This window comes from Microcaecilia unicolor, chromosome 3 (genome assembly GCF_901765095.1).
Source record: "Microcaecilia unicolor chromosome 3, aMicUni1.1, whole genome shotgun sequence".
In the NCBI taxonomy this organism is placed as follows: domain Eukaryota; kingdom Metazoa; phylum Chordata; class Amphibia; order Gymnophiona; family Siphonopidae; genus Microcaecilia; species Microcaecilia unicolor.
Window position 1 is genome coordinate 278562186 of NC_044033.1, and position 22882 is coordinate 278585067.

Consider the following 22882-nt stretch of genomic DNA (forward strand, 5'->3'; position numbering starts at 1 on the left):
TGGTCATACCCAGACCCAAAAATGAGCCCAGGCCCACAAACAACACCCCCACCAATGACTCTCCCAGCCACTAGTGCCAACTATTGTCAACACCATGTCTCATCTAAGTCCCCAGTTACAAGAAATAGAGAAAACAAACTGAGTTAAGTGCATGACTTTTCCTGTTTTACATTTGTCTATAAAGATTATTTTGCAAGACTATTACACAGATGCCACTGCATGGTTAAAAGAGTATGATTTTGTGGCAAAATCAAAAAAGTAAAAACGAAGAAAAAAAAAATCATTTTTACAGAGGACTAATAAACTAAAAAGTAAAATAATTATTAAAATAAAAAAAATGTTATGAGTTTTTTTAGACCAATGATGAAGGCCACAACCCCAGTAAAAGACGCCGAAATCATAGTAAGCGTTTGGGTGTTTTGAGGTCTTTTCCTCGTTTTTTACAAAAATTAGTACCATATATCTTTGTATCAGTACTGGACTCTTCATTATTTTGTTTGTTCATCTAAGTCCCTGCCATCAACCATTCCCAAACTAAGACCTCCCCAAGCCACCAAACCAGCCTCATTCAAGACCCCATATAACTTACTAATTGCACTGCCACAAGACTCCCTCATCTACTAATCTCACTCCCAATCTTCACCTATTAACTGTATGTCCACTAAAGCCTCATCAATTAATCTCTTCATTCACTATCCCACCCCCTACTCAAGCCTCCCATTTGATGTCAATTTTGTCAACATCAAAGGTAAAAGGAATGGCACAGATTGAACTCTTATGGTACAATGCCCTGCAATATTCAGGGCACAGACTCACATGAGTCCAGCTCAACTAGCTTCATTTTGAATATTGTTATCACTGAGGCAACAGGTAGCTGGGCTTCCTCCTGCCTCTAATGCTGATATACAGAGATCAGAGAGGTATGTTCAGGGGGGAGAGGATTGAAATGTCTTCTGAAAGAAAGTATCTTGGGGGCTTGAGTGGGGAGGGAGCTTGATTTATGATGGCAGGTTAGTGGAGCTGCTGATTAGGTGAGGGAGGGTTTGAGTGGGAGGTGGGTGGTCATCTGATAGGAGGTGGGGATGAACTGGTTGCTGGGAGAGCTTGAGCTTAATGGGTCAGTAGGATTGACAGAAGGGTTCCTGTTTTTGAAACTTTGAGTGGGAGTAGATTAGGAATGGATTAATATACGGGGAGTTTTAGTGTGGGATAGATCTAGAGGGTGGACCTTCTCTGTTGTGGTGGGCCTTTGATCCAGGGCTGTTGGCTCTGAACTGAAGGTGTTGAGTCTGGGGCTTTTGAGTGGGGACCAAAGGGCTCTTAGAGGGGGGTGGAGATAGTAGGTAGGGGATATGGTTATTGGTACATAGAGTCTTCAGTGGATGTCTGGAATAGGGGTAGAGTTAGTGGATTGGGGTGGGCGGGGGCTTGTGAAGTAACAGGTTCTTAAATATGATGGGTAGGATTATGTGGGGTCCACTGAACCCATTTAGTAAAGTGTAGGAGATTATTTGTTTGCATTGCCAAGCCCAATTTTAAATGCAATTGTGTGTGGGGTGTATGTGTGTGTGTGGAGAAAGGAAGAAAGAAAGGAGTGGAAAAGGTTGTCCTGTCACTAAGTCTATGCAAATCTTTGTGTATAAAGGATGAGATTTCAGGTGGGCATCAAGCTCATGATAAATTATATTGTGCATGGTGGGATGTTTTTTGCTGGGCTGCAAAGCCTCTTTTTTTGGAGAGTGAGAGGAGGGAGTTTGTATGGATTCCTGAGTTTGTATAAATGTTACTGAGTATTGGGGATAAGGAGTATCTTCTGGGCTTCTGAGGAGTCTTGAGTATATAGTTTCAGGGCCAGGACTGTGAAATCCCAGATCTATGGTTCTTGGATCTAGGGGTCTCGAGTCTTTTGGGTTTAAGGCTCTGAGCCCAGGGTTCTTCTGCCTAGGGGGCTCTGTGACTCAGACCTCAGGGATTTGGGTCTGAGGCTCTGGGAGTCACAGGTCTAAGGTCCAGCCTGTGCATATGGGGGCTCCCAAGTCCAGGGCTTGCTGGTTTGGAAGACCTGGATCTCAGGGCCAAGGATCTGGACCTGGGACTCTCAGCTCCAGGTATTCCAGGACTCAGGGTTCTTGGACTGTGGGTCCCTGTGGTCTAGAAATTTCTGACCCCAAAACATTGGACAATCCCTATATCTGAAACATCTGCATCCTAGAAACTTGTTCCCCCACACATTTTAGTACATTTTCTTCAGGATCAAATAGTCATTAGCTTACTGCAAGGATAATAAAGCTAATTTTTTATATACACCATAAGGAAATAGTTTTTCCCAGCCAGTTCACTACAGCAGTACAATCCTTTAATTTATAAGGAGTTTGGAATGGGAACATAAAATTAATAAAGTCTGAAAAATCAGTGCAAATATTTTTTTTAATTTTATGTTTATTGAAAATTTAACATTATTTAATTACATCAACAAAAAGTTGTCCAGAAACTAGGTTAATACAAGGAAATTCAGTACGGCGTAAAAATAAATCTCTAAAGTAACAATAAATGTATTTTTAAACCACCGGGATCAGTCGACCGCGCACTTCAGTCCTCATTTGGGTACCTTTTCTGAGTTCACCCCTATTAAATGTGTTTTCTGGTTTCAACTGCCCTGTTTTGTTTTCTTTGTTCCTAACTGGGGTCATGTAATTTGTGAGCAAAGCGTTTTGTAAGGCTGGAAGGACCAGACAGATCAGCGGATTTCCAGTCTTTGCAGGAGCTCACGCAAGGGGAACTTCGCACGCAACAGGAAAACTCGGAAGCTATAATAAAAGCACTAAGCAGCTGGGGATTGGCAGGGTTTGAACACTCCTGTGATCCTTTAATCACATGTGTATTTGTGAAGGAGCCCCTTCCTGAGACGTTCTCAGGAGGAATCACCTCACGTAAATAAATAGCCAAAGTAGCTAGCTGGCAAGAGGAACGGAGGTTGGGGGAAGATAGGAAGGCAGGAAAACTCTAATCATGAATAATTGCAGCTGCGGCACGTTAACGGATAGCAAGAAGATGCAATACTGAGGACTGGGAGTTGGGCGGTGATTCGTCCTGGGACATTTTACCAGCCTGAGCATTTCTATATAAATGCCGTGGACGTGCAGTGCCATTTGGAGTAGAGTATCTGCGATCTCATCTTTTCCGCGCACTAGGGATGCGGAGAGGCTCTACACACTACTCCCTAAACCTGCGGATGTTGTGGGGAGAAAGTATTCATGCAACCTATGCCATTTTAACTGAAGGAGGGGGAAAAACGGTCCGGGCTGCGCATCAGATGTGCAAAATAAGAAAGTAGTGTGAGCTGCTGCAAGTGTTTGCCGAAGAGGTATTCGTGATGCAGAAGGCGTTTTACTTGCAACCCTCAATGAAGTACTAAATACCAAAGGACACATTTCGGCATTTGCAGTGTTTGTCTAGTTATTGCAGTGCGCAAGTCAGAAGCAGTGGGAAAAAAATTGTAAGTATATTATGGGCTCTTTGCCATACTACCCCCCCCCCCCCCCCCCGTTATTCTCTTTATCAAGAAGTGTGCTATAGGTGCAGACGTTAAACAGTACTTATTATTTTGGAAGAACGCTTCATTTCCACTTTTGTTTCATCAGTTGTGATTACGAGTCAACTTTATGTCTTAAATCACATTTCCACTTCGCTATACATTCTAATTACGCCCAGAATTTCCCGAACAAGCGGCAAATGGGTGGTTGTGGCTCTTCTGCAAACCATTTGCTAGGTAGTCCGGCTGATCTTTTCATCGGTTATAGAAAAGCACCATTTAACGTACAATACTCAAGAAAGCATCAGCTATACTACCTGACAAAACGGTTTGCAAAACCAGTAAAAATGCATGAACTATTTAATACACTAATCTATTTTTTTTCCTGCACCAGATCCAATATGGCCAATGAAAAAGTGTACGAAGAGCTGTCCAGACCAGATCTGCATAACGTTTTGCTATTGTGCCTGTCGCTACTACTGGCTGTCCACGTCTGGAGATGGATGCAGAGGGCAGGGAAGAGAATCGGGCCCCCGGGTCCCTTCCCCTGGCCTCTGATCGGCAACGTCGCCCAGCTGGGCAGGAGCCCGCACATCTCTTTCGCTGGCATGGTGCAGAAATACGGAGCCGTCTTCCAGCTGAAGCTGGGCAGCCGGAACGTGGTGGTCCTAAACGGGGAGCACGCCATCCGGCAAGCACTGATCGGGAAAGCGGCGGACTTCGCGGGCAGACCGGACTTCGCCTCCTTCAGGGTGGTTTCAGGGGGCAGAAGCCTGGCCTTCGGGGGCTACGGCGCGCAGTGGACAGCACATCGGCGCCTCGCCCACGCCACCGTGCGCGCCTTCTCCACCAGCAACGCGCGCACACGCAAAGCCTTCGAGCGGCACGTGCTGGGCGAGGCGCGCGAGCTGCTGCGCATCTTCCGCGCGCGGAGCGCGGGCGGCGCCTACTTCGACCCCGCGCCCAACAGCGTGGTGGCCATCGCTAACGTGATGAGCGCGCTCTGTTTCGGGAATCGCTATAGCCACGAGGATCCGGAGTTCCGCGCGCTGCTAGGGCGCAACGAACAGTTCGGGCGTACGGTGGGCGCCGGTAGCCTCGTGGACGTCATGCCCTGGCTGCGGCTCTTCCCCAATCCCGTGCGCACCCTCTTCGGCAACTTCGTGCAGCTCAACCGCGAATTCTACGGCTTCGTGCACGACAAGTTTGTGCAGCACCAGCGCAGCTTCAGGGACGGGCTGGTCCGGGACATGATGGACTTGTTCATCCAGGCGCTGGCGGGGCGTCCGGGGCTCCTGCAGAGGGAGTACGTACCGGCCACCGTCACCGACATCTTCGGGGCCAGCCAGGACACCCTCTCCACGGCGCTGCAGTGGCTCATCCTCTTCCTGGTCAGGTAAGATCTACATGAGGTTCAGTGCCAGTTCTGGACTGCGAAAAGATCACCCCTGCCTCCCCAATAAAACCACTTGTAGATCGTAGGTACCAACAGTTAAAAAAAAAAATAAATAAATGGGGCGTTCCAACTTCCAAACACGGTACGAACGTACCCCTTTCCTGGACAAAATGAGGGCGCTTGCGGCTTGCTAATTAATATTAAAGCTGCTCGGGGCGTAGCCAGACACCCAATTTTGGGTGGGCTTGGGCCCAGGGAGGGTGGGCAGAATAACTTAGCCCTGTCCCACAAGTGATTTGGTCTCTTCCTTTCTCACCTGCATGCCATTTGGTCTCTCAAACATCCTCCCCCCCTGGCATACAGCAACTAATACACACTGCTCATGTTGGCCCCACAGCCTTCCCTCTGATGCAACTTCCTGTTTCCGCATAGGTGGGAATACATCAGAGTGAAAGCTGTGGGGCTGGGGCGAATAGTATGTATCAGTCGCTGCAGGAGAAGATCTGCTATTTACAAGGTATGCAGGAGGGACAGTTGTTGGGAGTTTTTGGCTGGTGAGGCTTAGGGATCCCTGCCAGCCACATCATAGGTGTGCTTCTATTGGGTGGACCTGAGCCCAGAGTGGGTGGGCCTGGGCCCATCCAGGCCCACCCTTGGTTACACCATGAGTGCTTAGCATCCACTGAGCTGTACATTGCCCTTTTTCTTAAATCGCGCTCCTTAAAAAGAACAGAGAGCTTCATTAGCATTGGAGTGTGTGAGGCTGCCTTTTTTAGGTATACTACTGTGGCGTGATTGTTGTTGTTGATCATAGTGGATGGAGCACAGACCCAGAAAGCTTGTTTTTTTTTTTTTTTTTACGTTTGCTAGAGCACCTGTTGTTTTTTTTTTTTTTTTTACGTTTGCTAGAGCACCTGTTGCTTTTTTTTTTTTTAAATGAGAATACACTTCTTCTAGCTTAGAGATGAAATCTCACAAAGATATGTGAACTGTCAAAAATAAAAGTAAACTGATCTGAGGCACAAAAACCACGGGGAAGAATTAAAGTTGGTGGCTGCTCTTTTCACTCATAAAGCCTGATTGCAGTTCCTCCTCATATAAGCTTAAAGCAGGCAGGTTAAGAAGTCCTGGTGGTACACTTTGCTGCAGCAAGAATGTCGATTTTTTATTTTGCATATACTAACCCATCTAAACCTTACATTTTAATACTCTTTGCAGTTTTCTGGAAATATACAATAAGGGGACACTTGTGTGACAAGTCCAAAAAGGCACTTACATTATATAAAGTTAGTATAGGTGTTTGGCATTATAAAATAAGCTTCCAGGTCTGCCCTTGACTTCTCCAAATGGGGTGCATAGACATGCCTGTTGCCTAAAAATATGTACATATATCACACCCTGCTGCCACTCAATCCATACTGCACTCCAGGATTCCTTTTGCATATGTTTAAGGCCATTCAAGTGCTGTGGGTGTGTAAGTGTAGAGGGGCATAAACATGGGTGTGGCACCAACTTGCCGTATTCTATAACTTAGAGTGAAACATACTGGCAAATAAAGGCCAAATGGCCCATGATCCTCTGTAACCACTAACTCTTCCTTTTCCTAAGGGATCCCACATGCCTGTCCCACGCTTTCTTAAATCCTGACAGTCCTCGTGTCCACGACCTCCACCGGGAAGCCATTCCACTCTTCCACCACTCTTTCCGTGAATGAATACTTTCTTAGATTCCTCCTAAGCCTATTTCCTCTTATCTTCATCATATGACCCCTCATTCCAGAGTTTTCTTTCATTTGAAAAAGGCTCGCTTCCTGTACATTAATGTCCCTGAGATATTTAAACGTCTGTATCGTATCCCCTCTCTCCTTCCTGTCTTCCTGCATATATCTGTTGAGGTTCATAAGCATATCCCTATATGTTTTATGTCCAAGACCACTTACCGGTTTTGTAGCCGCTATAGGCAGTGTAGAGGTTCACCAAATTTCAGCACCAAAACCTAAAACTCACTTCCCTGCCCTGGTGGTCTAGTGGTCTCTTTAGGGGCAGGAACCCCACTTGGTCCTGCCCATTGCTGCTGCTTCTCCACATAATAGCTGCCAAGACTGCTGCTAGAGGGCCTGTCAAGTTCACTCCTGCCCCCAAAGAGACCACCAGGTCTTCCTAAGATAGCCCAGGGAGGGCCTATGAGTGAGTGGTTGAGTTGGGGGGGGGGTGGATTCAGGAGGGGGGGCTTTTTGATCAGGGGGTAGTTTCATTTAGTTTGTTTCTGCCGAAAGCATCCAATTTTTGTTACACATTTAGTTTTGGCAGAAACCAAAGATCCTGGGTTTGGTCGGGCTCTAAGGCAATGGTGTACTTAAGTGTGCCAACAGATGTGAGCCATGGACCTGGTGTAAGTGGTAGGGTTTAAATGTAGGTGTACCAGTGTGCTCAGTGTAGAGATGCCAGGCTATAGAATGTGAAACAAGCTTTACATGTGAAAAAGTTGGTGTGTGTGTATGTGTTTTTTTATATATAAAATTACCCCATTAGTGATACTTTCTTCTTAAGTAATCCCTATAATACAACTGTTTGAATCAGTGGCGTAGCTACGGGGGGCCACAGGGGCCTGAGCTCCCCCAAACTGGATCTGTGCCCCTGGTTTGGCTAGTGGGGGTCCCCAACCCCCGCCAGCTGAAGTGTTTTTTCCAGCGCTGGTCTCTCTCTCTCTTCCCCTCACATCATGTCTAGCATGCTCGTTTTTAATGAGATTGAGCAGCACATGCTCAGTCTCATTGAAACGGACATGACGTGAGGGGAAGAGAGAGGGCAGGAAATGCGGCGGCGCTGGAGACCAGCGCTGGAAAACATGCTGCTGCTGCTGCTGGCGGGGGTTGAGGAGGACCCCATCAGCCAAGGCATGTGCGGTGGCAGCGATGCTTCTGCTGGTGGGGGTTGGGGACCCGTCAGCCAAGGTATGTGCAACAGTGGGGGGGGGGGGGGGGGGGGGGGGTGGCAGAGAGGTGGACCAAAATGTGCTCTGGCCTCCTTCCACCTCGAGGTCTGGCTACGCCCCTGGTTTATATAGTGTAGCTAGTTAACATCTGCCAGATGCAGTATAGGAAACTTCTCTGAGGATTTGATATTGGGTTTGTTGGATCAGCTAATTTTTTTTTTTTTTTTTTAAACTTCAGAAGCAGAGCAGTATTTTTAAAAAATTTTTTAAACCAAAAGAAATTTAGATCATTTCCTCTTTTAAACGTAATCCCTTCTGTGATGGGATTTATAGAACACTGCCCCTCACCCTTAAGAAAGCTCTCTTTATAACTAACTAGGGCCACCTTAACAGCACAGGTCCTGCTGTGGGAGGAAGTGAGCCAGGTGGGGCGGAGTTGAAACAGGGGAGTTTGGAGGGAAGGGCCAGGCAGATGCAAGGGAGGCTCAGGGGAGAAAGAGGAGAAGCCCCAAGGTATGCCCTGACAAACATCCACATACTGTGATGGGGCTGAGGTTACTAACTAATTGAACTTTGTGAGTTTGCTGGAGGACTGGCCAGAGCTAGACCTGACAAATCAAAGAGAACTGCAAAGCAGTGTTTGGGGTGTGGCAACCCCGCAGCCATGGGGTGTGTTTGAGCCGCTGCCAGGAGCTGACTTACTGCTGTTTCCTGAATCGCCAGGGTTTTCCCCATTCTGTGTCTCGGGCTTTGTGAAGCAACAGGCCCGAGATAGTATATGACAATAAATACCAATAACTTTGCTCTTGAACCAAAGGGATTTACCCTTGCTACTACTGCTCGGCTCTGTGAAGAAACAGGCCAAGGAATTTTGTTTCTTGTGAATACATTTTTCTTTTTGCATGTTACCCTTTTTGTGCCCATGCCCAGGGTCTCACAAGTTGTGCCAGTGGTGCAATTCTGCACTTGTCCTGCAGAAGGAAGCTGGATCCTGTCCTCCGGAGTTCTGGCCCAATTGTAGATCTCGCGGAACAGGCAAAAGTCAGGGGAGGACGTTTAGTTAGCGCCAGACAGGCAGGTTTTTTTAGTTTTGTTTTTGTGTACAGTTTGGGGCGAGCTGCTTACAGTAAACCATGGAGAAATTACTCCAGGTCTTGATGGAGGGCCAGCAGCAATAACAACAGGTACAGCAGCAACAGCAACAATTTATGTAGGCCCATTTCGAACAGAGGCAGCAGCAACAAGAAGTCCAGCAGCAAATGTTTTGAAGCTAATAGAGCTACAACAAGGCTCTCAGGCCCAAGCTGGGATAAGCACCGAGTCACCCAGTTTATTGGCAGTTCCTCCAGTTTCCATGTTGAAGAAAATGGTACTGGAAGATGATCTGGACTACTTCATGACTAATTTTGAGAGGACCATCAGCTTTGCTGGTTGGCTGGAAACGTCATGGACAGCAAACGTCAACCGGAAGCAGCCAGATGGTGTTCTAGGATGCTAATACCATGGGAACAGCTACCTATGTGGCGGTGAAAGCAGCTATCCTGGAGTGGGCAGGCTGTACCCAGAGGCCTATCTGCAGCAGTTCCGGAAGGGTTCCATGCAAGCTAAAGAAAACCCCAGGAATTTCTTTTGCCACCTCAAGGAGTTCGCCTGGAGATAACTGCAGCCGGTGGGAAAGATGGAACCGGAGATCGCAACAATCATCCTCCTGGAGCAGTTCTGGATGGATTACTACGGACCATGAAGCAGTGATTCGGCTCCCAACCTGTCCCCCCAAAGTGCCTTAGAAGCAGCTGAGGCTGCCTACCAAGCGCAGCCCAAGTCAGAGCCTGACAAGGAGAAGAAGCAAGCTGAAAACCCTGTGAGGAAACAGGAGAGACCCGGACCAGACAATCCAAGGGTTCAGAGGCCAGGCCCTAGCCAGGGATCTCCAAGGAAGGGCTTAGAGTGGTGGAAGCCCTTATCCCCATGAACATACTGTGGGCTGTGAATACCATGGGCCCTATTCACGGTTACTACTACTACTACTACTATGTAGCATTTCTATAGCGCTGCACAAACATAGAAGAAAGACAGTCCCTGCTCAAAGAGCTTACAATCTAATAGACAAAAAATAAATAAAGTAATCAAATCAATTAATGTGAATGGGAAGGAAGAGAGGAGGGTAGGTGGAGGCGAGTGGTTACAAGTGGTTACGAGTCAAAAGCAATGTTAAAGAGGTGGGCTTTCAGTCTAGATTTAAAGGTGGCCAAGGATGGGGCAAGACGTAGGGGCTCAGGAAGTTTATTCCAGGCGTAGGGTGCAGCGAGACGGAAGGCGCGAAGTCTGGAGTTGGCAGTAGTGGAGAAGGTAACAGATAAGAAGGATTTATCCATGGAGCGGAGTGCATGGGAAGGGGTGTAGGGAAGGACGAGTGTGGAGAGATACTGGGGAGCAGCAGAGTGAGTACATTTATAGGTTAGTAGAAGAAGTTTGAACAGGATGCGAAAACGGATAAGGGAGCCAGTGAAGGGTCTTGAGGAGAGGGGTAGTATGAGTGAAGCGACCCTGGCGGAAGATGAGACGGGCAACAGAGTTTTGAACTGACTGGAGAGGGGAGAGGTGACTAAGTGGGAGGCCAGTAAGAAGCAGATTGCAGTAGTCTAAACGAGAGGTGACAAGGGTGTGGATGAGGGTTTTGGTAGATTGCTCGGAAAGAAAGGGGCGGATTTTACGGATGTTGTAAAGAAAGAAACGACAGGTCTTGGCAATCTGCTGGATATGAGCAGAGAAGGAGAGAGAAGAGTCAAAAGATGACCCCAAGGTTTCGAGCTGAGGAGATAGGGAGAATGAGAGAGCCATCAACAGAAATAGAAAACGGGGGGAGCGGGGAGGTGGGTTTGGGGGGGAAAATGAGAAGCTCAGTTTTGGTCATATTTAATTTCAGGTGGCGTTGAGACATCTAGACAGCAATGTCAGACAAGCACGCTGAAACTTTGGTTTGGATGCAAGGTGAGATATCAGGGGTAGAAAGGTAGATTTGGGGGGAGTCAGCATAGAGATGGTAGGAAAAGCCACGGTTGCGGGAAGGATACCACCTTGTCTGTTTCGGATGTGGAAGAAAGAGTCGTATGGCCAGAGACTGCCCCGGATATAGGGGAGGGTGCTATGGATGTGAATTTGTTGGTCACTCATGACCTGCAGTTTTGTGGAAGCTGCTCATTGAGGAACCAGAAATTGTGTACTCCCAGTGGACTGGAGCTAGGACATATGTGCCAAGCACTAGTAGACTCCGGCAGTGTCAAGTCCCTTGTCCGGAGAGAGGTACTCAACTGATCATAACTAAACTATGAGCAGATTGTGACCTTGGCCTGTGCACATGGGGACCAGAGGCAGTATCGGACAGCTCAAGTGTCCTGTACAACACCTGTTGGGAAGGCTCATCTGGAGGTAGCAGTTCTAGCATGGCTACCATACCCAGTAGTGTTGGGCAGGGATTTTCCCAACTTCAGCTACATCTGGGTTGGATGATTGATGGTCCAAAGAAGGAGGAGGAGTCTTTCCCAGAGATCTTCCCACTAGAGGACCCTGATCTACATGTGGGAAGTCCAAAGTTGCCCAAACCCCACCACTAGTGGAGGCTGGAGAAACTGCAGAGGTCACTGAATTTAGGAGCAGCTGTTGATGGAGAACCGGAGGAGGACGGGTCGGGAAAACCCCGACCCGTTGGATATGCTACCCGAATGGAGTAGTGAGGGAACTACGGGGAATTTCAAAAGGGTAAGTCCAAGGATGAGTCACTTAGGGCGGCCCGAGCTAGGGTAGTTGCAGTGAATGGGAAACTCATGGGCAACTAGGACCCCTCTGAAGTAGCACCCCCTTATTTTGTGGTAAAGAATGACCTGCTGTATAGGGTGGCCAAGTCCCTGGAAGGGGAAGAGGTGGAGCAGCTAGCCCATAGTCATTTCCTAGGGGGGGTCACGTGGGATAGGAGAAAACCCGGGAAATGGTTTTAGCCTGGTTCTTCTAGCCCAGGGTATTTAAGTAGGTAGAGCTGTTTAGCCAGTCTTGTCCAACCTGCCAGCTGAGTAGTCCTGCGAGGGTCCCACCGGCTCCTCTCCATGCCCCTTGTTGATTCCCCATTTAAACAGATAGCGGTGAACTTTTGTGGGACCTCTGGAACGTACCACCTGAGGCCATAAGTATATTCTGGTCATTTTGGATTATGCCATCCGCTATCCAGAGGCCATTGCATTGCAAAATATGAAAGTTACAACAGTGGCTAATGTGCTGTGGGAAGTTTCTCTAGGATAGGGATTCCGGCAGAGATATCGACAGACCAAGGCACTACTTTCATGTCCAGGGTGATGAAGCAGGTGTGTGCCCTACTCAAGGTGAAGATTTTACGGACCTCGGTCTATCACACACAGACAGATGGCCTGGTCGTGCATTTCAATAAGACTTTGAAACAGATCCTGAGGAAGTTTGGGGCTGACAATGGGAAGAAGTGGGATTCCCTACTCCCATATATATTGTTTGCCATCTGAGAAGTGCCCCAGAATTCGACAGGGTTCTTTCTATTCAAATTGCATTATGGGAGAAGGCCTAGAGGAGTCCTTGATGTAATCCGAGAAGCTTGGGCAGAAGAATCCAGTCGAGGGTAGAACTTGGCTGAGTATGTACTCACCATGCAAGAGAGGCTGAAGAAAGCAGGTGACTCTGCCAAGCTTTGCCTGGAAAAGGCTCAGGTGGGTCAAGCCCAAGCCTACAACCAAAAGGCCATTCAGCGAACCTTCCAGCTAGGGGATAGAGTCTTAGTCCTTCTACCCTCTACTGAAAGCAAGCTGCTGTGTAAGTGGCAAGGACCTTATGAGGTTGTGGAAAAGACTGGGCCTGTCAACTATAAAGTGGCAAGAGGAACAAGATGAATATCTTTCACATCAATCTATTGGTGGGTCCCTATGACAACAGCCCTAGTGCAGAGTGATAACTTTGGCCCAGAAGTCACAAGAGACTCTGGATCCATGCTAGGCCGGACCTATGTTGCTGCTGACGACATTATTACTGAACCCAGGAGTGGTGGTTCGGTAGCATTCCTATCGAATCCCGGAGGCTCGGCAGGAAGCGATGCTGAAGGAAATCGCTGAAATGTTAAGAATGGGATTTATCGAGGAGTCCATAAGTAATTGGGTGTCACCCATTGTATTGGTACCAAAACAGGATGGGAGCATCCGGTTTTGCATTGATTTCTGCAAAGTGAATTCAGTGTCCAAGCTCGAGGCCTATCCAATGCCAAGGGTGGACGAACTCATTGAGCGACTGGGAGGGGCCTGATCTTATTTCAGCTCTAGTCCTGACCAAGGGATATTGGCAGGTACCTCTTACCAGAGCCACAAAGGAAAAGATAGCCAACTGATTCTTCTGTCGGCTTCTTGCTTTTGATATACCTACAAATTTTTTTACTATGTTTTTGCCTCCAACACAATCTTTTGTTTCAAAGTCCCTCTTTGCCTTCCTTATCAGCGCTTTGCATTTGACTTGCCATTCCTTTATGCTACAGTGAAACCTCTGTTTTCGTCGATAATTCATCCGAAAATTATCGACGAAAACCGAGGCAACAAGCAATTTTTCTTTTAAATGAATAAACAAGACTAATGTATATGTTTTGATCTTATGTAACCTGCTTAGACTCTTTATTGATATTAGCAGGATATAAATACACTGAATAGAATAGTACAGGCACTCAACCAGCTGTAGTAGTAGTGTGGCAAAACGACAAAAATTTGGTCAAAACCTAGCAGGGACTTTTATACAGGCACTCAACCAGCTGTAGTAATAGTGTGGCAAAACGACGAAAATTTGGTCAAAAACCAGCAGGGACTTTTATACAAGCACTCAACCAGCAGCAGTAGTGTGGCAAAACGACTAAATTTTGGTCATAAAACAGCAGCAGTGTGATCCCACAACCGGAAACAACATCCCAGAAGAGCGTCCCAGAAGAACGACACGGGAGAATGCAAGATTAGCTGCGTAGGCACACTGATGAAATCCGAGGCGATCGACGAAAACTGAGATGAAAATTTCGCAAAAGAAATCGAAGATAACCGAAACCGAAGTAAACGAAAACTGACGTTTCACTGTATTTCTTATTATTTTCAGTTAGATCCTTTCATTTTTCTGAAGAATTTTCTTTTAGCTCTAATAGCTTCCTTCACCTCACTTTTTAACTGTGCCGGCTGTTTGGCCTTCTTTCCTCCTTTATATAATACACCATTCTTCTCATTTTATCATAGTCCCCTTTTTGAAAGTTAAATGCTAATGTATTGGATTTCCTGTGTGTACTTACTCCAGAGCCGATATCAAATCTGATCATATGATCACTGCTATTAAGCGACTCCAGCACCATTACCTCCTGCACCAGATTATGTGCTCCACTAAGGGCTGGGTCTACAATTTTTCCTCCTCTTGTTGGCTCCTATACCAGCTGCTCCATAAAGCAGTCCTTTGATTTCATTAAGGAATTTTACCTCCCTAGCATACCCTGATGTTACATTTACTCAGTCAATATCAGGGTAATTGATATCACCCATTATTATTGTGTTCCCCAGTTTGTTAGTCTCCTTAATTTCTGATAACATTTCTACATCTGTCCATCCTGGCCAGGTGGATGGTAGTATCACTATCCTTTTCCCTTTTACACATGGATACATGTGTATGTTAATTTGTTTTTATGCTTACATGTTTTTAGGATGTTTGTTTTTGTGGGTTTTTTGCTTATTTTTACTTTCTCCTATCCTATCAATTATGGTGGTCTCTTAATTTTAAATTGGATTGTAAAGTGTATTTTTAAATTGGATTGTAAAGTGTCTAGGTCATACAATGGGCAGTGTAGTAAATTTAAAATAAACTTGAAAACAAATCTCTGACGAGGTGTGCAGGATGGAAGAGAGCTCCATAGGCAGGTTAGTTAGCCCAGAATATGGGAGAAAGGAGCCACAGGAATAGAATGAGTGAAATCCAAGCAGAGTAAACAATTGGGGGAGGGGGAACCGTAGTGGGGTTCACCCCAAGGAGTATGACCTGCTTCTTGGGCATGTGGAATGCTGCTGACAACTTGACAGCTTCCAGGTCTTAGTTGCAAATTCACGTGGTGCATCAGGAAGTCGGACAGTGAATGGGTGACAACAAGAGCTTAGGGAGCATAGTGCACCTATAATCTCTCTATATAAAACGCACCTCCAACGTTCTGAAGCCTCCACAAGTCCCAACGTTTTAAATGCATGGTGGTGAAACCCGGAATTCGCCCATGAGTGTTGGCCCCGCCCCCTGCATCAAATGTCCTGACGTTGAGGGCGGACCAATGACAATCAACCAATCGCATTGCGAACCCGTTACTAAGCGACGGAACGTGACATAAGACACATTGCGAAACAATGAAAACCAGCAGCACACAGTTGCTACGCGACGTCAACCGCAACGCTAAAAGGACCATATAGATCTCTGCTCTCCACACAAACAATGGACACGGAGGGCATAGGAAGGAAGGAAGGAAGGAAAAAAACCCAGTACATACATACACACTCTCACTCTTAACTGGCTATAATGAGCAACTGACCTGCCACTATCACAGGGACTGCTAGCATCTTTCTCTCTCTCACACACACACACGGGACACAGAGGGGATGGAAGACCAGGAACGAATCATTGGGTATGGAGGGGGCGGCAGGGGAGATAAGGCAAGAACTGCCTCAAATGTTTGTGCTGTGCTATGTACAATTATAATGCTGTGTCTTCATTTTGACCCTACCCTTTCACACTCTCTTTCACACAGACGCGCACACACACACTTACACTGTCTCTATCTCACACCCACACGCACCCACACACATATACACACTTTCTCACACAGACACGCCTCAAATGGTTCAGTTGTCCTATGTAAAATTTCACTGCTGTCTCTTCATTTTCACCCTACCTGTGCACACTCTCTTTCACACAGACACACACACTTTCTCTGTGTCACGCACAGACAGACACACATACATATACACACTCTCACTCTCTCTATAGCCTTGCTAGCGCCCATTTCATTTGTTTACGAAACGGGCCTTTTTTACTAGTAGAAAATAGTACACAAACGTAATGTACTGTTATAACATTGATTGCAAAGATCTGTGGGGACTAATCACAATTACTCTGCCCCAGGTAGAGAGCGGGCAATGAGGGAAGGTAATAAGATGACAAAGTAGAAATTTAGAACTCTGTGCCCCATCCATTCCAATCTCCCTCTTACAGATACAAATTCTTTGTCCTAGATAATGCTGAAAAAATTGGACACAAGGCTCAGATATTATTAAAAAAAAAATAGAAAAGCTGGTTTATTGGAAATATTGGCAGCAGTAAACTTATCTTGTAGCAGTAATAGTGTGAGAAACAATTAATTTGTGCAGAATTGCTCAAAATGATAGTAAAGTACTGAGTTTTAAGTACCTGTCTCCCTGGCTAGTAAGTATTTTCTGTCTCCAGCAGGTGGATAGACATGTGCCACAGGCTCCTGGCTTCTGGATAGCTCCTGTTCAGGCTTGGCTGGTTCTGTAGAGCTGGGGGTGCTATGGCTATATGGTTCCACCTTTAGGGGAGGGTACCTGGATTTAAACATGCTGTGCACTGGGGTATGTGCAAGGCTTTGTGCATGGTTAACTTATGCAGAAAACTCATTTTTTGCATGGCGGACCTACAGAATTGTGCACTAAACCCTATAATTCTGTAAGTTGCTAAAAATTGTTTGTGTAAAATTTGGGTGTGCACCCAACTTATGCTTAGTGTTAATTGACTAAAGAGCTAATTATCACCAACAATTGGCTTGTTAAGCCATTATTGGCACTAATTAGATTTAATTGGAACTTACATGCATAAATTTAGGCACATGTCCAAACAAGAGGATGCAGAAATGGGAGGGTAATGGGCAGAATAAGGGTGTTCCCAACATTTATGTTCAGAGTTACAGAATGAGGGAGGATACACGCTTAATTTAGGTATATACATTTGCACCGCATTTCAAGTGGTGCAAATGGCCACGCCTAAAGTTAGGCATGATTCCTGGGCGTAAGTGCTATTCAGTAAATTGCACTTACCTTTTAAGCAGAGTTTATAGAATAGCACTTTTATCGGCATCAATTTGTTTTGCGCTATATGTAATATTCACCCCTAAAGCTGAGTTAATGGTGCATAAAGCTTAGTGCACTCTTCTGCATTGCCTCTCTCCCTCCCCTCACAGATTGGAAATATACCAGCACAGAAACTCATTCCATATTAAGTTTTTAACCCTTATCCCCCCCCCCCCCCCCCCCCCCCCCCCCCCCCCCCCCCCCCCCCCCCCCCCCCCCCCCCCCCCCATTTTATGCTATGAACTGCATTGAACTGTAATACCTGAACCTTTTAGGTGAAATGTTAGCTTTCAAACTTACTTTTTGGCTAGGATCCAGGAGAGACTGCTGGAATGTTAAATGTTGGGATATTTTTCTAGCGGCTTCATCTTGTGATCCACATAGGTTGTCTGTGACCTATTTCTAGGTCCACAGGTTGAGTCATTGCAGTAGAGGGTTACTATTAGTGAACACCAAAGTTCTAGGAAAGCTGCCAAAGAATATATAAGATGGTTTAAAAGAAAAATAAATAACTCCTAACAGAGGGTAGGAAAGGCAATAAAATAGTTGCATAAGAGCAAGGTGAGGTCAGGATCGCAACCAGGATCAACACAAGCCACCAGGTACCTAAGATAAGGAGCCCACATAGTTTACAAACAGCCTTTTTATGCTGTAGCTGTCGTGTTCTTTGGTTGCGTGACTTAAGGAAAACCTAGATAGAATGGGTGTAGCTGCTGAGTAACCAATCTTCCACCCTTCATGCACTGATTTTAGAAGGGGAAGTGGGTTTCAAGATCCAGGAATTTCTGGGTGAGTCTGTGTGGTCTGAGCTACTGAAGTCATTCTTGAAAGCTAATGACAAATGTATGCTGCTACTGTTTGTTGGACTGTCAACCTGCAACTGTTTGACATTATATGTAATTTATAGAAAATTCTGTAACTCCTGCCCAGTGTTCTGCTTGCCAGGGCACATGTGTCCAAGTAGTCGCCCAGAATGAGCCCCGCATAGCACAACTTGAGCAGCTGTAAATGTGTCCACACATGCCTTTTCTAGAATGTACAACTTTGCTCTTACCACCCAGGAAACAACTACTCAAAGATCACAAAAAAAGAGGTGCACTCTGTGTTCTGCTTCTGCATATGTACCCTTATGATTTTAAGAGCTCTCTTGCACATGGAAAGACAGTGCACAAGATGTGCTACTGGTTGAACAAATATTTTATTGTTACACAGCAAATGAACTGTAGATAAGTTGGTACAGGAATGGCATGGACAAGTACCAGCATAATGGTATTCACATACATGTGTACATAACACACATACATAGTAAAATTCTGCCAGGAGCTATTGTAAATGCTTAATTAACAAAGCATGTACAGTGCATTCCATTTAAGTGCATGTCGGATAAGCGCATGCTCTGTTTAACTGCATGCCGTACTTCGGTCCCGATTTTGGCGCCATCAATTTCCATGGGGACAAGCTTCGGTTTAGCGCACCACTGATAAGTGCAAGATTCGCTTATATGCATGGTTTAAGACCGCTCCTCTGCAGGAAAGACTCCGCATAACCTCACGCGTGAAATATGGAAGCCAGTTGGCACGTGACAAAGGGGCGGTAAATTTGAAATCTTGTTGGTTAACTGCCACGGGCGGAAGAAGCGAAAGAATGTTGTTAGAGTGTACACTGGAGTCGTCGTCGCGCAACTGTAAGACTAACACTGGCTGAACAAATAGAAGTTCTTAAAAAATTAGAAAAGAAACAGTCAAGCATCTATTGCTAAAGAATATGGTGTCAATCCCAGTCAAATTTCACATATCTTGAAGCAGAAAGACCAGCTTCTGGAAGACTGGCAAAACAATACAAATCCACACCGGAAACGAAAACAGGAAGGAAAAGCTGAGGAGGTAGAAGATGCTCTTCTTCGGTGGTTTTCTCAAGTTAGGAGCAGACAGTTTCCTGTCAGTGGTCCACTGCTTTTGGAGAAAGCTAATCAGCTAGCTGAAAGTCTTGGACTAACTGAATTCAGAGCTACTGTTGGATGGTTGGAAAGATGGAAGGAGAGGAACAACATAAAATTCAAGAAACAGCATGGTGAAAAACAGGACGCTGATGACTTTGATTCTGAAAATTGGGTTGTTTCAGTTCTTCCTACCATCTTGAACGAGTTTGCACCTTGTGACATTTTGAATTCTGATGAAAACGGTCTCTACTGACGAGCGATTCCTGATGGAACACTTGCATTCAAACAAGCCGAAACTACAGGAAGTAAAACGTCGAAGGACCGACTGATGATCCTCCTTTGCTGCTATATGGGTGGGAGTGAGAAGTTGGAACCACTTGTCATTGGAAAGAGCAAACAGCCCTGTTGCTTCAAGAATGTTAAGCGACTTCCTGTGTCATACGAGGCTAACGCAAATTCATGAATGACTGGGGAAATTTGGAAACAGTGGCTAAAGAAGTTAGACACTAGAATGCGGGCACAAAAGTGTCAGATTTTGTTGCTTTGTGTAATTGTGCTGCACAAATTGATGATGTCAGGCTCTCTGTCAAGGTGGTCTTCCTGCCACCAAACACTACCTCTCTGATCCAACCTATGGATTAGGGCATAATAGCCAATTTCATACAACATTATCGAGCTCTTGTGCTACGTCGTCTTATGAGCGTTATGGCTGACCAGACTGGCAAGGATAAACGTGCTGTTGAACTGGCTCGTAATCTATCACTGTTGGATTCCCTACATATGCAGAAAGAAGCCTGGAATCATACAGGCAACCATTGTGAACTGCTAAAAGCGGGCAAGCTTTGTTAGGGATGTGGAGACAGACAAAACAGATGCAGCTGTTGGAAACGCGTCAGACGAACAGGCTATTGACATCCCAGCCGGTGTTACTGAAAAGGAGTTTCATCACTAAGTAGCTGTTGATTACGATCTACAAACAGCTGACGACAGCACTGATACCGAGATATGTGCCTACACGCAGGCAACGGCTGCTGCTAATGAAACAGATGATGAAATGAGCAGTAAGGCACATGCTGATGAAATTCAACAACCTCCTGTCACTTTTGCAAGAGCGCTGGAGAGTCAACACCATGCGGGCCTATCTGGAGGCCACTGGATGTCAGTGCTATGACAGTTTTTACCATCTGGCAGACGTAGTCTATGGAACTCAGACACAAGAGTGTACAGAGGACTGACTGATTACTTCAAGTAAGCCTAAGTTAACGGAGACTGTTTACTGTACGTTTAATAAATAGTACTGTACATATGTTTATCAGATGTCAAGCTTCTTTGGGTCACAATGGTTACGTGCAGCTCCGGTTAACTGCATGTGCTTCTTTGGGTCACAATGGTTACGTGCAGCTCCGGTTAACTGCATGTGCTTCTTTGGGTCACAATGGTTACGTGCAGCTCCGGTTAACTGCATGTGCTTCTTTGGGTCACAATGGTTACGTGCAGCTCCGGTTAACTGCATGTATTTCTTTGGTCCCAGACCCTTGCACTTAAGCGGATTGCACTATATTTGTAAGGGGGGTGTATACATGGCCAGGGCTCCCACATGCATGTGTAATTTGTACATGTTTAACTTCTCCTGTACGTTACATTCATCTCCAACATCTAGGCATGAACACATAAGTTCTATGGCTTTCATTACTGCTCACACCTAAATTCTTGGTGCATATTTCATCTGTTCACTGCCATTGCCGACTTTTTCAGCTCCAGTCTATTCTTGATCTACTACAATCCTGCTTTTGCCCTCTACACTAAACAGAAACAGCCGTTGCTAAAGTCTCCAGTGACCTGTTCCTGGCCAGATACTCAATCTCCATCCTTCTCAGTCTATCTGCTGCTTTTGTTGCTGATCAGCACCTACTCCATGATTCACTGTCATCACTTGGATGTTGGGGCTCTGTTCTGTCTTGGTTTTCTTCTTCTCGCCCACGATGCTTGTAGTGTACGTTCTGATGAATCCTCCTCCACTGCTATACCACTATCAGTTGGTGTACTTCAAGGCTCTGTCTTGGAACCTTTTCTCTTCTCTCTCGTTACTTGTTTCCTTTGTGTTCTGATCTCCTTCCATGGTTTTCTGTATCATCTTTATGCTGATGACTCCCCAGTTCTACCTCTGTACACCAGAAATTTTAGTAGGAATCTAGGGCCAAGTCTCAGCCTGCATGTTCAGACATTGTTGCCTGGATGTGTCTTTGGTATCTGAAACTACACATGGCCAAGACTGAGCTGCTTCTTTCAACCTAATCCCACCTCTTTCATCCCTTCCCCTCCCCATTCTTTATTGGAGTGGCCTAGTGGTTAGGGTGGTGGACTTTGGTCCTGGGGAACTGAGTTCGATTCCCACTTCAGGCACAGGCAAGCTCCTTGTGACTCTGGGCAAGTCACTTAACCCTCCATTGCTCTATGTAAGCCGCATTGAGCCTGCCACGAGTGGGAAAGCGCAGGGTACAAATGTAACAAAAATAAATTTCCATCAATAACACTCACACTCTCATCCTCATTGTCTCATCAGCTTGAAATCTTGATCATCTTTGACTCCTCTCTTTTTCTGCACATATCCAACTGACTTCTAAAACCTGTCTTTCTTTCTCTATAATATTAATCACCAACATTCATTCTTTCCTTTCTGAGCACACTACCAATATGTTTATCCACACTCATCGCCTCACACTTGGGAGACCTACGAGACGGAAGTTTCAGTAGTCTCACTAAACCATCTCTCCCCTTAAGTCATGCAGCAAAACTTTGAAAATCTTGATCTTCTGCCAGTATCGCCATATCCATGTAACCCCTGCTCTCACTGCATTGGCTCCCTATCCATTTCCGTATAGAGCTAAAACTCCTTGTATTGACTTATAAGTGCATGCATTCTGCAGCTCCTCAGTATCTCTCATGTTTACCCCTCTCTGCGAACACCATTCAACTGGTAAGTATTTTATCTGTACTGCTCTCCTCTACTGTGAACTCCTGACCCTGTTTCTCTTACCTTATTGCACCTTATGCCTGGAATAGATTTCCTGAGTTGATACATCAAGCTTCTTCTGTGCCTATGTTTAAATCTAGCTTAAAGAACACCTTTTTGAGGCTGCTTTTAACTCTTAATTCCTAGTCACCTGTTCAGTACCCATATCTATTTTAATCATTACCACCCCATTTGGTTTGAATAGATGTAAACTCTATCAAGCAGGGACTGTCTTATACGTATTTTGTGTACAGCACTGAGTACCTCTAGTAGTGCTATAGAAATGATTAGTAGTAGTAGAGTAGCAGGGCATGTATTTGTGACCGTGTGACTCTGGGCCAGTCATTTAACCCTCCATTGTCCCAGGTACAGAAATAAATACCTGTATATAATATGGAAACTGCTTTCATTGTACCACAGAAATGTGGTATATCAAATCCCATCCCCTTTCCCTATTTGAGCAATTAAGGGGGTGTTGATTTGTAAAAGGAATAGTATGAAACTAGCAGACTTCTGGCAAACATCTTTGGTGGTCCTCACAAAGGAGTTCTCCATTTGTCCCGTCCACCCCTTTTACCAGGGCTGGTGCTAGGATCTCTAGTCCCCCCCCTCCCAGATCCAGCACCTCCTTTCTCTCGTCTCCCACTCCACACCCTTTTTCAGCCCAGTTCTTTAAAAGGTTAAACAAAAAACTTTTGTTCTTCAACTCAACTGCTTTTTAATTTATTTGAAAGCTTCCCATATGTAGATATAAATATCATGAAATAAAATTGAATATCACTAAAACTTCTTAAAAATTATTGTAGCTGGTGGAAACAACAGCACTAAAAGGGTATATTTTGTGTTCCTTTTTCTACACTGTTCTATACAATACAGTAGTACATGGCCAAATTTCAGTGAGGATATTCTGTTTATGGATGGA

The 22882-nt window shown here is 45.6% G+C and overlaps 1 protein-coding gene across 1 annotated transcript in view; it reads left to right on the forward strand.

The window, feature by feature from the left end:
• The first annotated feature begins 3287 nt into the window (after positions 1-3287).
• The window catches only part of LOC115465046 (cytochrome P450 1B1), a 31412-nt gene continuing 11817 nt past the window's right edge, over positions 3288-22882 (forward strand). The window contains exons 1-2 of the mRNA XM_030195447.1: positions 3288-3496; positions 3927-4928. Coding sequence (XP_030051307.1) covers positions 3934-4928 — 995 coding nt within the window. The 5' untranslated portion in view covers positions 3288-3496; positions 3927-3933. The remainder of the gene's footprint in view (positions 3497-3926; positions 4929-22882) is intronic.